At 49.0% G+C, this 16,725-nt stretch overlaps 1 protein-coding gene across 2 annotated transcripts; it reads right to left on the bottom strand.

The window, feature by feature from the left end:
- Window positions 1-3,117: 3,117 nt before the first annotated feature.
- On the bottom strand, window positions 3,118-9,912 carry GIP (gastric inhibitory polypeptide). 2 transcript variants are annotated; one of them, XM_053568068.1, is made up of 6 exons: window positions 9,867-9,912; window positions 8,668-8,774; window positions 7,305-7,451; window positions 4,946-5,035; window positions 4,085-4,186; window positions 3,118-3,237 (listed from the first exon to the last, which is right to left on the bottom strand). In XM_053568068.1, exons 2-6 carry the CDS (start codon window positions 8,751-8,753, stop codon window positions 3,228-3,230), a joined length of 435 nt encoding a protein of 144 aa, XP_053424043.1. In that variant the 5' UTR covers window positions 8,754-8,774; window positions 9,867-9,912; the 3' UTR covers window positions 3,118-3,227. The 2 variants fall into 2 exon arrangements, with proteins under 2 accessions (XP_053424043.1, XP_053424044.1); XM_053568069.1 differs by lacking the exon at window positions 3,118-3,237 and having other exon boundaries at window positions 4,081-4,186.
- Between the last annotated feature and the right edge of the window lie 6,813 nt (window positions 9,913-16,725).

Raw genomic sequence — 16,725 nt, 5'->3', positions numbered from 1 at the left:
TGGTGGCCAGGCTTCGCAAAACTCCGCAGCTAGGAAGGCGTGGGGATCCAGCACGTCCCAGGCACGTGGGCGCCTACGGCCCTGGTCATCTGCGACTGGTATTTCACCACCTGGTGTCAACATCTGTTCATAGACCAACTCCTACTGCTAGGCTGTTGGCCATTGAGGGCTCCATGTTGAGCTTAAAACCTGATCCATTCTGCTCTAAGGGAGTTAACCTGTTGGAATCACATGCAGAGATTGTGACTTGGAAAGGCCTTACAGTTAAAGAAGTTGAACTCTGAAGTCAGATTGCCTAGCTTCCTAGGTCAGGTCCATTACCTATGGTCCAGTGAGGCAAATTCCCTAAGTTCTTGTTTCACTACACACAGTTGTGAAATAGAAAAGCTACTCGTGAAATCATTGTGAGGAGTAAGTGAGAAATATGTAATAAAATGTATAGTCCAATACCTGGCACATAAATATCAATTATGATGGTTATTCATCATTGGGTGGAATCAATCATCTGTTTAGGAAGCTCTATAGGTGATTTTGATAGCATTATTGGACCTAACAAGGAGCAAATGGAGGACTCTTCAGTTAGGGAGTACTTAGATCTAATTTTCACTTTAGAAAAATTACTGGCAGAATGGCTTAATCCTGTAATCCTAGCACTCTGAGACGCTGAAGCAGATGGATATTCTAAGCCCAGGAGTTCAAGACCATCCTGAGCGACAGTGAGACTCTGTCTCTACTTAAAAAAATAAGAATAGGGCGGCACCTGTGGCTCAAGGAGTAGGGCACTGGCCCCATGTGCTGGAGGTAGCAGGTTCAAACACAGCCCCAGCCAAAAACTGCAAAAAAAAAAAAAAAAAAGCCAGGTGTTATGGGGCGCTTGTAGTCCCAGCTACTTAGGAAGCTGAGGCAGGAAGATCGTTTGAGCCCAGGAGTCTGAGGCTGCTGTGAGCTGTAAAGCCAGGGCACTCTACTCAGGGCAACAGAGTGAGACTCTGTCTCAAAAAAAAAAAAAAAAAAATGACTGTAATGTTGTAGTTATTAAATTAGAAATGATGAGGGCCAGAGCCAAGAGAAGGTCAGTGAGGGTAGACAGAAAAGGACAGATCTGGGAGATAATTAAGAAGGTAAACTGGGCGGCGCCTGGGGCTCAGTGAGTAGGGCGCTGGCCCCATATGCTGAGGGTGGCGGGTTCAAACCCAACCCCGGCCAAACTGCAACCAAAAAATAGCCGGGCGTTGTGGCAGGCGCCTGTAGTCCCAGCTGCTGGGGGGCCTGAGGCAAGAGAATCGTGGAAGCCCCCGAGTTAGAGGTTGCTGTGAGCCCTATGACGCCATGGCACTCTACCCGAGGGCGGTACAATGAGACTCTGTCTCTACAAAAAAAAAAAAAGAAGGTAAACTGATAAATGGAATCTGCAGAAGTGAGAAAACAGAAATCTTCAGTTTTCTAGCTGGGGCAACAGGGTGGTGCCATTCAAAGACAGGAGGGCACAGAATGAAGAGGCAGTTGGGGGAATAAAGAGCAGTTTTGAACATATTACAGTAAGGTCTGGCTGGCATCATGACTCAGGCCTATAATCCTAGCACTCTGGGAGACTGAGGCAGGAAGATAGCTTGAGGCCAGTTGTTGGAGACTACCCTGAACAAGAGTGAGACCCCCATCTCTAATAAAAATCGAAAAAAGTGGCCAGGAACAGTGGCTCATACCTATAATCCTAGCACTCTGGAAGGCCAAGGCAAATGTATTGCCTGAGCTCACAATTCAAAACCAGCCTAAGAGTGAGAGCCCATCTGTAAAAATAGCCAGGCATCCTGGGGTGCCTGTGTCCCAGCTACCGGGGAGGCTGAGGAAGAGAATCACTTGAGCCCAAGAGATTGAGGTTGCTATGAGCTCTGATACCAGGGCACTCTACCAAGGGTGACAAAGTGAGACTCTGTCTAAAGAAAGAGAGAGAGAAAGAAAGAAACTAACTCTAACCGGGCCTTGTGACAGGCACCTGGAGTCCCAGCTACTTGGGAGATGAGGAAGAAGGATGGCTTAAACCCTGGAGTTTGAGGCGCTAGGATGACAACCACTGCACTCTATGCACTGTAGCCTGAGGCAACAGAGTGAGACTTCAGCTCAAAAAAAAGTAAATCTTTTTTTTTTGAGACAGAGTCTCACTTGGTCACCCTTAGTACAGTGACATGGCATCTTGGCTCACAGCAACCTCAAACTCTTGGGTCAAGGGATCCTCTTGCCTCAGCCTCCCAAGTAGTTGGGACTACAGGTGCCCACCACAACGCCTAGCTGTGTTTTTTTTTTTTTTTTTTTTTGTAGAGACAGAGTCTCACTGTACCACCCTCGGGTAGAGTGCCGTGGCGTCACACGGCTCACAGCAACCTCCAACTCCTGGGCTTAAGCGATTCTCTTGCCTCAGCCTCCGGAGTAGCTGGGACTACAGGCGCCCGCCACAACGCCCGGCTATTTTTTGGTTGCAGTTTGGCTGGGGCCGGGTTTGAACCTGCCACCCTCGGTATATGGGACCGGTGCCTTACTGACTGAGCCACAGGCACCACCCCCAAAATCTTTCACATGGTCTTTAAGGCCCTGCCTCTGCCCCCCTTCCCATTCTGCACTCATGCCGTCCTCCCCATTGCCCATTTTGCTATATAATAACAACACTGGCTAATATTATTAAAGCTCTCTCCTCATTCTTTGGCTATTTATGCTTCAAATGTCACTCAACTTAAATATCACTTTCCCAGAGTAGAGTTACCCACTCTTCCTGGCTACCCTACTCCATCTACATAAGGCTTCCCTGTCACCTCTCATCGCACCTTTCTTCATATAACTTAGCATATTTTGTAATTATTAACGTATTCATGTGTTTAAAGGTTAAGGTCTTTGTTGCTGGACTTTAAGCTCCACAAGGACAAGGATTTTCTTCCTTGCTGTATATTGAGTGTTTAGCACAGCGCCTGCCATTGTTCAGTATCTAAAAAGTGCTTACAAAGTGAATAATTGAATTAACAGATTCAAGTAAGAACCATCTTTCCTTGTCATTGGGTGCAAAAGACATGCCCTGTTAGCATTCAGCTCGGTAAACATTTGAATAAGTTTTCACAATGGGCACAGTGATTTATCCCAGTGTAAACTTTATTGGTTTGCCTTCTCTTGGGTTCGCTAGAGGGGCTAAGGCAGGAGCTGAGTAAGGGAAGGGCAGAGTCCAGTCCTGGGCTTAGTCAGAGTCACTGAGACCTAGGGAGAGGGGGAAAGGAGAGAGGAAGGTCATTATTGACTTGGAGTCAACCAAGCTAGTTTATCCTGGCACTCAGCCATCATCAAACCACTCCTACCTCCAAGTCACCTTTTTAATGGTAAGGGATCAAAATACTTCACAAAAGTACAGAAACTGACCAACCTCCCTATGAAAATATTCATATACTCTTCTCCATTGGTCTGGTCACACTCCTCTCTTTTAATACCTCTTTGACAGGTTCCTATCCCAGATTTGCTCCCTCAGCTCCTCCCAGCATCAAAGTCCTTGGTGTCTACATCTTGAATGAGTGTCCTGTTTCATCCTTTAGGTAGATGGATCTTTCCATAATATTTAGTACCTTGATTCTGGGGATTTCCTTGCTGTTGAGGTGGATTTAAGAGATCATTGAGGGTAGAAGTGGTTACAGAGATGGGCACCATGCCACCAACAAAAGGGGTTCCCATCACCAGGAAGGTGCCACACAGCCCCAGCACACAAAGGGAAAGCTGAGAACAGGATGGACAGCTTAGCGCAGTAGGCAGGTAAGGTGAGAGCAGAATCTCACCTGGAGGAAGCTGAGGAGGAAGAAGAAATAGAAATAATAGCTGCTGACATTGCTGACCTTAGATGTGGCCCTCAGCTCTCCACTTGGATCATCTTATTTAAACCTCACTACAATCCCATGAAATGGTTTCAATAGCTCTGACTTAATGAAAACACTGAAGTTCAGAAAAGCTAAGTAATTTGCCAGCATGTGTTGGGGCCAAGATCTGAATCTGTGTCTGACCTTCAAACTCAACCTTATAACCACTGGGCAACAGCCCCAAAGCCACTCGACTCCCCTACCTGAGCCTGCAGGGCTCTGTCTGATCCACCATCCAGGCCAGCAGCTCATGAATCAGCAAGTCCCTTAGGAAATCTTCATCACTGGGGTTTGTGGGTGGGGAGCTGCAAGGTAGACAGCCTCAAGCTGATTCTTTTAGCCTGGGCCTCACCCAGAGAGAGTAAACACAGGGCCTGGGACACCCAGGGGCAGCCACAGATGGGGGAAGGAGTCAACACAGCTGCCTCTCACTTAGCTCACCTTTCAGATCCAGAGCCACCTCTCTGCCAGCACTACCCTGCACTGCCTGCCTGGGGAATATGGACTCTGATAAACAGGCAAAGCCAAGCAGAATTCTGCTGTGAGATAGTCCACCCATTCACCTCTGAGAGTATTCCAGAATGCATCCCCAAAACCCCAGAGAGAACATTAGAAACATTCACTCTTTGGAATGATCTGTGCTACAGATTCCTTGCTTCTCTCAGAGATAGGCTAACTGAAATCAGGACACTGACTCTAGGAGGATGCTCCATTTCACAGACAGGGCACCTGAGACTTACAAGAAGTGTGAGGACAGATCCTGAGGTCTCTCCTTCCTTGCTCCTCTCTTTGACTCAGTAAATGTCTGCATGCTGAGGCATCAGTCTTAGAAACCCTGGCCCAGAAACCCCTCTAAGACCTCTCTTGTTCCTCCAAGGCTTCTCTCTTAAGCTTGGGCTGACCTCCAGGACTTATCTCAATGAAGACCCCTCTTTGAACTCTGAGAGGAAGAGGATGCTTATGGCAGGTCCTGGCCCTGCTCTGGAGTCTGGGAGAGGGAACAATGAGGGGGGGTGGGGCAGGAGGCCCTGCTCCTTCCCTCCCTGGTGGGTGGACTGACTCACCTCTGCTGCCCAACTGCTGCCTCCTTCCTGTTAGATTGACTGGCCAGCTCTAGGGCCCGGGCCTCCCTCTGGGTGATGTTGTGTTTCCAGCTGGCAAGATAAAGATTAGGGAGTTGTGGGCTAGGGGAGACTCCAGTCCAGGGACGCTTAAATCTTTCAGTACCTCAGCCTTAAGGAGCAGAAGGTACTTCTTTCTCTGTTCAGCCAACTCAGTTTATCTTCAGCTCCCTCCACCAATGAACAGTTTTTCAGAATCTACTATTGCTGACCAAACAGGAAGGTCAGGGAAAGAACACTTGGCATGGAGAAGGGAGAAGAAAGAGACAGTCGATCCTATTTCCAAAGTCTAAAGCAGCCACCAAGCACCAGCCATTGGCAGCTGCTCAGCTCCTCCTGCCTTTGTCCCCATTCCCCTGGGGATCCTCTCTGAGCTCCCACATATTTTTCAACTCCTCCTTAGAAGTAAAGAATTGAGTTTAGGCTCGGCACCTGTAGCTTAAGGGGCTAAGGCACCAGCCACATACACCAGAGCTGGCGGGTTTGAATCCAACCCAGGCCTGCTAAACAGCAATGACAATTATAACCAAAAAATAGCCAGGCGTTGTGGCAGGCACCTATAGTCTCAGCTACTTGGGAGGCTGAGGCAAGAAAATCGCTTAAACCCAGGAGTTAGAGGTTGCTGTGAACTGTGACGCCACAGTACTCTACCTAGGGCAACAGCTTGAGCCTCTGTCTCAAAAAAAAAAAAAAATTGAATCTGGCTTGGCGCCTGTGGCTCAAGCGGCTAAGGCGCCAGCCACATGCACCTGAGCTGGTGGGTTTGAATCCAGCCTGGGCCGCCAAACAACAATGAAGGCTGCAACCAAAAAATAGCCGGGCGTTATGGCGGACGCCTATAGTCCCAGCTACTTGGGAGGCAGAGACAGGAGACTCACTTGAGCCCAGGAGTTTGAGGTTGCTGTGAGCTATGATCCACGGCACTCTACCCAGGGCAACAGCTTGAGGCTCTGTCTCAAAAAAAAAAAAAAATTGAATCTAAGCAAGAGCGAGATCCATCTCTACAGAAAGTAGAAAAACTACTTTTTCTACTGACGGTGCATGCCTGTAGTCCCATCTACTCAGGAGGCTGACAGAAAGATCTCTTGAGCCCAGGAGTCTGAGGCTACTGTGAGCCATGATAAGGCCACTGCACTCTAAGCTGGACAATAGACTCAGAGCCTGTCTCACAAAAAAAAAAAAAAAAGAAGAAAGAAAGGAAGAAAGAGGGCGGTGCCTGTGGCTCAGTGAGTAGGGCGCCGGCCCCATATGCCGAGGGTGGCGGGTTCAAACCCAGCCCCGGCCAAACTGCAACAAAAAAATAGCCGGGCGTTGTGGCGGGCGTCTGTAGTCCCAGCTGCTCGGGAGGCTGAGGCAAGAGAATCGCGTAAGCCCAAGAGTTAGAGGTTGCTGTGAGCCATGTGATGCCATGGCACTCTACCCGAGGGCGGTACAGTGAGACTCTGTCTCTACAAAAAAAATAATAATAATAAATAATAAAATAAAATAAGAAAGGAAGGAAGAAAGAAAGAAAAATCTGGGTGCAGTGGCTCACTTCTGTCATCCTAGCCCTCTGGGAGGCTGAGCTGAGTGGATTGCTTAACCTTGGGAGTTTGACACCAGCCTGAGCAAGAGTGAGACCCTGTCTCTAGTAAAAAAGTAGACAAAACTAGCTGGATGTGATGGCATGTGCTTATAGTCCCAGCTACTCAGGAGGCTGAGGCAAGAGCATCACCTGAACCCAATAGTTTGAGATTGTTGTGAGCTGTGATGACACCATAGCACGCTACCCAGGGTGAGAGAGTGAGACTGTCTCACAGCAACCTCAAACTCCTGGGCTCAAGTGTTTCTCTTGCCTCAGCCTCCCGACTAGCTGGGACGATAGGTGCCCGCCAGAACACCCAGCTATTTTTACAGATGGGGGGTCTTGCTCTTGCTCAGGCTGGTTTTGAACCCATAAACTCAGGCAATCCACCCACCTTGGCCTCCCAGAGTGCTAGGATTACAGGCGTGAGCCACTGTGCCTGGCCCAAAAAAATTTTTCGTAGCCATGGAAATGGAAAAAAAATAGAAAAAATTTAAAAAAAAAATAGAATTGGAGAACAGCCCATGTTCTGCCCTTAACCTGGACTGCTGATAAATATCCAGGGTCCTGGCCGAGGTTGCATGTCTAACTCCCCATCCTCTCCTAATGAAAGAAACCACCTGGAGTTGTGTATCTCGTGGCCTGTGTGGCCAGGGATAGGGCCCTAGTCCAAATGTACGTAGGAAGGCAGAGCTAGGCAAGTAAAAGGGTAGGGTGGGAACCTATCCAACAACTCACTCATTCTTCTTCCCCTTTTGGGCCAGCAACCAGTTCACAAAGTCTTGTTGGCGAATCTTGTCCATGGCAATACTGTAGTCACTGATGAAAGTCCCCTCAGCATACCTTGGGCCTCGAGGTTGGGGGCCACTCACCTTAGTATAGGATCTGAGGGGCGGGGAGGGAAGAGAGCTAGAAACCAGGATGCCAGAAAGGGGCAAAATTCACAATGCCAAGATCCTGATTGTCACTAAGAGAAGGCAGACATTTGAAAACAAACCAGCCCATTTCTTAGTTGTTATGGAAACCGCCTGTTGTCAATGCACGGACACCTGGGACTTTATCAGCAGTTCTAGCGCCCACTTCCTGCATCTTCAATGTATGTGGCTCTGGATTCTGGGTAAAAAGGGATTGGGGTCCCCTTCATCTCAAACGACTGAATCACACAGTTCCCTCTTTCATTCCTCTTGCCATGGCCTTTTCTGATTCCATTTTTCGGTTCACATTCAATAACAGTAATAGTGAACTCACATAAAAGCACTTCGTATGACTCAGAAACCCTTCACTGTGTAAAGTCATTTCATCCTCCCAACTCTGCTATCAAGTAGTTACTGTTTATATCCCCATTTTGTGAATAAGGAAACCAAGGTGCAGAGATGAATTTACTCTTGGCATAGGTGGCAGATCTAGGATTTACTCCAGATATCTGGGCTCAGGTCATGATGCTATCTCTCCTCATACATGTTTCTGACAGCCGTGCCTCGAATTTGCAAATTACATCTGCCAAATTTACGTGGGCATGTGGTTTATCCTTGCATCTGTGAAAGCCCAACTCTTTGCTCAGACAAGTCTCTCTTGGTCCTAAAAATACAACCAGGGCTCCCTGCTGTAGTCTCTGCTTTTCCTCACAGGACTCATGACAATGTGCAACATGCCCATGTGGTTCTTTGTGTGTTTCCTCCTTGGATCTGTGTGTTCGGTGAAGGCAGGAGTCACTTGTGGACCACTATGTACATACTTCCCCTGTGCCTGGTGCACAGGAGGCCCTCTCTAAAACTTGACTGCGTGCATAAAGGAACAGTTAACTCTATCACTAGGAAAGAAGATTCTGCCATCTTCTTCAGACACTTAATCACTGAAAAGTCCTTCCAGAGATCTAACCACAGTCTCTCCACTGCAGCAGGAGCTCATAAGAAACACCCTCTGGTTCTGTGTTCATTTTGCACAGTCTCACTCTCTGACTGCGACCAAGTTTCCTCTCCAGCTTCCTTCCTCTTAGCCTGGGATCCCTCCTTTTCTCACTTCTCCCTTAACTTGAACCAAGCCCAGAACCTGGTCATCCTAAGCCCCTCCTTTGCTCCTGACCCCTCCATTCCCATCACACCTGGAGCGACCCTCTTCCTTCTCTCCAAGCCCCACTGCCAAGAACAGGAGCACCAGCAGCAGAGAGAAGGTCTTCATGGCCACCATCTTCCAAGGTTATTTCTTGAGCTAAGAAAGAAAACAGCCAGGATGTTCTGAGGCAGCAGCTAGTATGTGATGCTCTACTGGGCCTCAGAGCCTGAGTAGACTCTGAATCTTGGGCAAAGCTGAGCCCATGGGTTTGGACCTTTTCTAAAGCAACGCCTGGGTAGATAGGGGGCACTGAGCGTTAGAGTTAGTGACTAGAAGGGACATGGCACCTGATCAAGAGATGAACCTAACGTTTTGCATGGTTTGATTTTTAAGTAGCATCTGAATAGGGTTGAAGGAGGGCAGAAAAATGAAGTGAAGACCCATGTGCCTGAACATCCCCACTCCCCTGGCTCCTAGACATCATAACATGTGGTTTGGAGAATTCTCCCCTTAGAACTCTCCAGAGATCACACCAGCCAACCTTCCCACCTTTCAATTGGTTGTTATTCTGTCATTGCAGCCCTCCTCCCCTAAATGAAAAGCACACATAGAACCATCTATTCATCCCTTTTTTTTTTTTTAATGTAGAGACAGTGTCTCACTTTATGGCCCTCGGTAGAGTCCCGTGGCCTCACACAGCTCACAGCAACCTCCAACTCCTGGGCTTAAGCGATTCTCTTGCCTCAGCCTCCCGAGTAGCTGGGACTACAGGTGCCCGCCACAACGCCCGGCTATTTTTTGGTTGCAGTTTGGCCGGGGCCGGGTTTGAACCCGCCACCCTTGGTACAGGGGGCCAGCGCCTTACCGACTGAGCCACAGGCGCCACCCCTATTCATCCCTTTCTCAGGCTTAACTATCTCCGTTCATGGAAGTCCTTCCCAAACCTGACATACACCCTTCTTCTGAGGGCTTGACTCGTTTCTTCTGGTGGATCTTTAGTAGAAATGAAAAATAGTGAGGAACTTTCCACCCAAGCCCTAAAAACCAATGCTACACCTATGGAGATGTGTCAAGACTTGATCTTCCTGCCCTGGTCAATGATGTGTTAAAAGAACCCACAGAGCTACCCTCTTGTTTCTCCTACAGAGGAAGAGACAGTGAGATGCCAGGGTGCTGAGCATCTCGGGGTTGCCAAGATCCACCTCCTCTCAAGCCATCGAGTCCATCCCTGTCCCACTTCTGTCTTACCAGACTTCCTTTCTGGTTCTTCCAGGACAGGACAGGGATCTCTTCCTCCTGCTTCTGGACCTTGAGAGACTGCTGCCCCCCTTATATCCAGGCATCTTAGACCTGCTGATTAGCCTAAAAGCATCTTATCTCAAGAAATTAAGCCCACAGCTCCTGCCACATTAAGTTCATTTTACACATAATAGAGTTGCCCTTTCCACCTGAATTGTGCTAATTGGTGATTAACATTTGGATCAGCTGTGGTTTGGGGCCTGCCTGTGGGTAGGTTACCCTAAGTACCCCCTTTTTTCTTTCTCCTCCCTTTTGGGCAGAGGACCCATTAGTCCATGCCCTACTTCATTAATAGGTGCCTTGAGTTAGAAAGGGTGCACTTGGGGTGAGGTGGTGCTAACTGGAAGAGAGGGTAACCCCACAAGGCTACTCCTGGGTGGGACCAACTGGGCTGCTGTCATCCAAACCCACCTCTGGATAGTTGCCCATGGCTTTGGCAGTGTGGCAATGCTACCACCACAATATCTAGAGGGGTGTCCTTGCAGGTTGGGAAGAGGGCTGAAGGATACTGAGGAACATGAAGGATGGGGATTTCCTGGTGATAGCTGGGTGAGCTGAGTACTTGCCCTCAAGATGTTTTCCTGCTTAGGGTCAGGATAGAAGGGTAGAAAGGTATGTTTGCACCTTGGGAACTCAGAGGCTGGTGGGGTAGCTGTAACCCTGTCTATAAAGATTTAGGAGATCCAAGCCCCTCTCCTCAAATGCCCTAATGTCCTATATGACAGAAGTATGTCATCCTATCTCCCCCATTAGAGTGGGGACCTGAGGACATGCTGTGCCTCCCTATCAGACTGGAGGGCTCTCCGAGGCAGGGGCTTTCTCTCCCAGATCAGATGGCGGGGACTATGTCCTCCAGCATACTGAGGCTTCCTGAAGCTAACGGCTGTGTGTCCCTTGCTCAGCCTAGAGATTCCTTGGGGTGCACTCTTTTGCTTTTCTCCACATACTGAGCATATGGCTCTGTCCACAGGGGCTCTCAGTCCAGAAGGGGCAGGGCACAGACTGCATTTTGGGCAGACCTCCAAGACTTCCTTTCCAGGCTCCCCTTTCTCCACTGCCATGGGTATTTGGAACCATAATGGAGCAAGCTCATGCTCTGCCTATTAGCTCCAGGTCCTAATAAAGGTCACTTTCCTTTCCAGGTGAACTCCCTAGCCTGGGAGCAGATCCAGCATGAAATTAAGTGCATGTGTGGGATGAGAGGAACTGGGACTTAGAGGGCTACTCACCTCTGCCTCCTGGAAACCTTACCTATCTGCCCACCTATTTCTCACCATCTAGAGAAACTTCTCCCTAGGCAAGCTCTCCAAATTCCATCTCCTAGCTACCAATGGGCAGACATTAGACATGGATTCCGAGTTGACCTCCAGAGTGGTTTTGGGGACTGCTTGTGATCTTGCTTCCTGCTATGTAACAGTTAATATGCTCAGAAGGGTTTGTGTCAAAACCTGATCGCCCAGGCGGCGCCTATGGCTCAGTGAGTAGGGCGCCGGCCCCATATGCCGAGGGTGGGGGGTTCAAACCCAGCCCCGGCCAAACTGCAACAAAAAAACAGCCGGGCATTGTGGCGGGCGCCTGTAGTCCCAGCTACTCTGGAGGCTGAGGCAGGAGAATCACCTAAGCCCAGGAGTTGGAGGTTGCTGTGAGCAGTGTGATGCCGCGGCACTCTACCGAGGGCAATAAAGTGAAACTCTGTCTCTACAAAAAAAAAAAACAAAAAAAAACCCTGATCGCCCTTACCTAGAGGCAGAAGATATTCAAGAAAAGGGGACACCCTTCTCTGGGACCCTGAAATATATCAAACTGGAGTCAAGGAAAGTTCTATGATGGATTCCAGCAGCTGTGAGTCCCTGCCTGGTACTCTGTCGATTGGTTTTAGGGGTGGTCTACTCGAAAGGCCAGTGTGCTTTAAGTCCACCCCATCCATTCTCTGCAGCCCCCTCCCAATTTCCCTTGATCTTTGGCCCTCAAGCAGTGGACAGACCAGAAGAAGTGGCCTGGGCTCTGGGGTCAGGGAGGGGAAGGGAGTCCAGGAAGAAGAGGCAGGATGGGCCCCCAAGCTCAGAGATCCTGCTCAAGTCTATAAGCTCCATACTTCCCAGGAGCAACAGAGCAATGTGGGAAGGGCTGGGGAAGGGGGGAAGGTCAGAGAATAAACCAAACATCCAGGGTATGCCCAAAAGCCCCCCCACAGAGTGTTGAGGAGGCAGGAAAAGGGAAAAATGACCTTGAGAAGTTTCTGGTGATTGGAAGGGCCTGCTGGATATGATCAAAATATTCCAATAAATCTAACTGGCAGCTCAGACAGCTTTTCTATGTTGTTGAAGAAGTGTCCCATCGTGCAGAGTCCTGTGCAGCTTTGGGGTGGGGAGAAGGCTCAGGAGGTAACAACCCCCCCCCCCCATTCCTCTATGGAGAATTTTCAGGATGTGAAGTGTCAGAGAGGACATTCCAACTGGCCTGAAGCCCAAGCAGGGGAGCAAGTATGTAGGGATGGGGAGTACCTAGGCAGTCACAGAAGTCAGGAAATCAGGCTTGGCATCCGTAGCTCAGTGGTTAGGGCGCTGGCCACATACACCGAGGCTGGCAGGTTCAAACCCAGCCAGACCTGCTACAACAATGACAACAACAACAAATAGCTGGGCGTTGTGGCGGGCACCTGTAGTCCCAGCTACTTGGGAGGCTGAGGCAAGAGAATCGCTTAAGCCCAAGAGTTTGAGGTTGCTGTGAGCTGTGACGCCATAGCACTCTACCAAAGGAGACATAGTGAGACTCTGTCTCCAAAAAAAAAAGTCAGGAAATCAGTGGAGTAAGATGCAGACCAGGGATGATGGGTGGTACTGTTGCAAGAAAGAGAATCCACAGCCCTACTTCCCAGCTCCTCTTGAGTTCTGAGTTGGGACCCCAGGAACAAGAACTAGAACAGCAGAGCATTACAGGGTTTGCTGGCTCTTCCAGCCCCCACTGGTGACTCACCGCTAACACCCCCCAAGGCCACTGCAGACATTCCAGGCTCAGCTCAGCAGCCAGGTCAGGGTGACTCAGATGGCTGGCTGCAGCCTCCCTGCCTTGGACTCTGGTTTTGAAGTGCACTTGGTTTTCAAACTCACTGGCTGACTCAGAAAGCCCAGTTCTCTCTCTGATCTGTCTAAGAGAAAAGAGGTGACATGATGCCTGGATGAACTCTGCTGGTTTATCCTGATTCCTGGGAGGACTACTTCCAGCTCTCCTTCCCAAACACATCACAAACACAGTCATGGTCCCAAACTGCCCATACCATTCCCCAACACCACTTAGGTCAAGATAGATACTTTCTGGAAAGGTCTTCAAGAAGAATATACGACAGCCTTTCCTGGCCATCTGCTGTGCTCAGTTTGAAAGTCTCTTCTTGGGCGGCGCCTGTGGCTCAGCGGGTACGGGCACCGGTCCCATATGCCGGAGGTGGCGGGTTCAAACCCAGCCCCGGCCAAATTAAAAAAAAAAAAGAAAAAAAAAAAAAAAAAAAAAAGAAAGTCTCTTCTTAGCTCTCCTAAACCCAATCTTTCTTGCTGTTTTCAAAGTTTGTGTTTGTCAGAAAAATAGCTCAAGCCCTTAGTAGTTGCCACCTACTCTGATCTGTGGGAGAACTGTAGCAAAGAGTTAGAATGGGAGGGGATGGCCACAGGGTTCTCACTTCCCGGGAGTCCTACTGAAGGGAAGGAATTGGTTGTGCATTTAGGATGAAAGGCCACAGGGGCGGGGCGGCGCCTGTGGCTCAGTCGGTAGGGCGCCGGCCCCATGTACCAAGGGTGGCAGGTTCAAGCCCGGCCCCGGCTGAACTGCAACCAAAAAAAAAAAAAAATAGCTGGGCGTTGTGGCAGGCGCCTGTAGTCCCAGCTACTCGGGAGGCTGAGGCAAGAGAATCGCTTAAGCCCAGGAGTTGGAGGTTGCTGTGAGCTGTGTGAGGCCACGGCACTCTACCGAGGGCCATAAAGTGAGACTCTGTCTCTACAAAAAAAAAAAAAGAAAGGCCACAGGGGCTGGACCTCTCAGAAAGGGCAGAGTTCCTGAGCCCCTCTGTCTCCCTGGTGGGAACACATCCCAAGCAAAGGAGAGAGGAGTGAGAGGGCTGGGCTTTTCCTTCCTTTCCCTTTCTGGATGGAACAGTTTCCAGAGACCCCAACAGAAACTCCCTGCTCCCCGAACTCCTGCATGGGTGAGTGGGTGAGTGAGGCTTCTGCAATTTCAGAAAACATATCACCCTTAATTAGATTAGGGAGAAGCTTAGTGGGACAGAGAGAAAGGATTAGGAAGTCAGGAGACTGCATTCAAGCCCCAGCTCCACTAGCCTCTCCACTCCCAAAGTTGTGTTTGGCTTTGGAAAAAACCCTTAACCAGCTGAACCGTAGCTTGCCCATCTCTGAATTGGACATAAGATGACAAAACCTTCCCTGCCTTCTTTACAAGTAAGTGTCTTGTAATTTGAAGGCATCCTGTTGGCTGGTGGTATCATCTGGAATAATCTTTCCTGCCTTACTCTATGGTGAAAATTAAATAAGCTGAAATAATAAAGCCAAGATGACTCCACGCAGCAACTGGGACAGAGAAGGCTGTGAAAGTCCATCTTAGGACCAAGGGCTTCAGAGACAGTCTATGCTATGCTTACTAGCAGGGTAATTTAGGGCAACTTGATCTTGTTGTGCTTCACTTTGCCTTTCTGTAAAACAAGGAATGTAATACTTCCTACCTCAACATAACTGATTTGAGAAACATGTACGTGGGTCATTAGGAAAGTTTTGAGATACACAAAAATCAAGAAACAGGCCAGGCACTGTGCCTCACATCTATAATTCTAGCACTTTGAGAGGCCAAGGTGGGTGGATTGCCTGAGCTCAGGAGTTCAAGACCAACCTGAGCAAGCATGAGGCCCCATCTCTAAAAATAGCCAGGTATTGTGGTGTGCCTGTAGTCCCAGCTACTTGGGAGCCTGAGGCAAGAGGATCTCTTGAGCTTAAGAGTTTGTAATTGCTGTGAGCTATGATGCCACATGACTCTACTGAGGGTGACAGAGTGAGACTGTCTGAAACACACACACACTCCAAAATCCGTGTGGACAGAAACAAATGAAATCCTCCCAGCAACATCAATAAGCCCAGTGAGTTGAAATTTGCACAGACGAATCGGAAAGGACACTGTCAATTGTGTTTCTTAGAAGTGAAATAATGGGGCGGCGCCTGTGGCTCAGTGAGTAGGGTGTCGGCCCCATATGCGGAGGGTGGCAGGTTCAAACCCAGCCCCGGCCAAACTGCAACAAAAAAATAGCCAGGCGTTGTGGCGGGCGCCTGTAGTCCCAGCTGCTCAGGAGGCTGAGGCAAGAGAATCGCGTAAGCCCAAGAGTTAGAGGTTGCTGTGAGCCGTGTGATGCCACGGCACTCTACCGGAGGGCGGTACAGTGAGACTCTATGTCTCTACAAAAAAAAAAAAAAAAAAGAAGTGAAATAATGAATCACAACACAGTCTCAAAATTTTTGCAGTGACCTATATATGTAGAAGATACATTATGTTACAATGTATCACGATTACATTAGTTATTTTTTGCTGTGTAACAAATTACTCCAAATCGTAGCAGTTTAAAACAAACACATATTATCTCACACAGTTTTTGAGGCTCGGGAATAATCTGGGAGCAGCTTAGTTGGGTGTTTCTGGCTCGAGGTCTCTCAGGAAGTTGCAGTCAAACTATTGGCTGAGCTATAGTCGTAGAAGACTTGTCCTGGGCTGTAGGATCAGTCTGAAAGCTCACTCCTATGACTTATTTGTGGGAGGAGGACGACAGTGAGGAGTTAGAAAGGGAAGTGGGGCGGTGCCTGTGGCTCAGTCGGTAAGGCGCTGGCCCCATATACCGAGGGTGGCGGGTTCTAAACCCGGCCCCGGCCAAACTGCAACCAAAAAATAGCCGGGCGTTGTGGCGGGCGCCTGTAGTCCCAGCTACTTGGGAGGCTGAGGCAGGAGAATCGCTTAAGCCCAGGAGTTGGAGGTTGCTGTGAGCTGTGTGAGGCCACCGCACTCTACCGAGGGCCATAAAGTGAGACTCTGTCTCTACAAAAAAAAAAAAAAAAGAAAGGGAAGGGGTGGAAGGCTTCCGTTTCTCACCATGTGGGCCCCTCCAAAGACTTTTCACTTCATGGCTTTTTCCCCTAGAGGAAGAAGACAGACACCCAAGATGAAAGCTGCAATTAGTTTTTTTTTTTTTTTTTGAGACAAGAGCCTCAAGCTGTTGCCCTGGGTAGAGTGCTATGACATCACAGCTCACAGCAACCTCCAACTCCTGGGCTCAAGCGATTCTCTTGCCTCAGCCTCCCAAGTAGCTGGGACCACAGGCGCCCGGTGTACAACACCCAGCTATTTTTTGGTTGCAGCCATCATTGTTGTTTGGCGGGCCCAGGCTGGATTCGGGCTGGATTAGAACCTGCCAGCTCAGGTGTATGTGGCTGGCACCTTAGCTGCTTGAGCCATAGGCGCCAAGCCTGCAATTAGGTTTTAAAACCTAATTCTGGAACTGATATACTATCACTTCGGATATATGCTAGACCAATCTTGGTACAATGTGGGAGGACTACATGCAAGTGTGAATCCCAAGAGGTGGAGATCACTGAGGACCAGCCTAGAGCCTGACTACTATACATGTAATCAGCCCTAAAATATGTTGCCCAACATTGTTTGTTTGTTTTTTTGAGACAGAGTCTCAAGCTGTTGCCCTGGGTAGAATGCTGTGGTGTCACAGCTCACAGCAACCTCAAAGTCTTGGGCTTAAGCCAGTGGTTCTCAA

Source organism: Nycticebus coucang, chromosome 18, assembly GCF_027406575.1.
Source record: "Nycticebus coucang isolate mNycCou1 chromosome 18, mNycCou1.pri, whole genome shotgun sequence".
NCBI classification, from domain to species: domain Eukaryota; kingdom Metazoa; phylum Chordata; class Mammalia; order Primates; family Lorisidae; genus Nycticebus; species Nycticebus coucang.
This window is presented reverse-complemented; position numbering and strand designations above follow the sequence as displayed.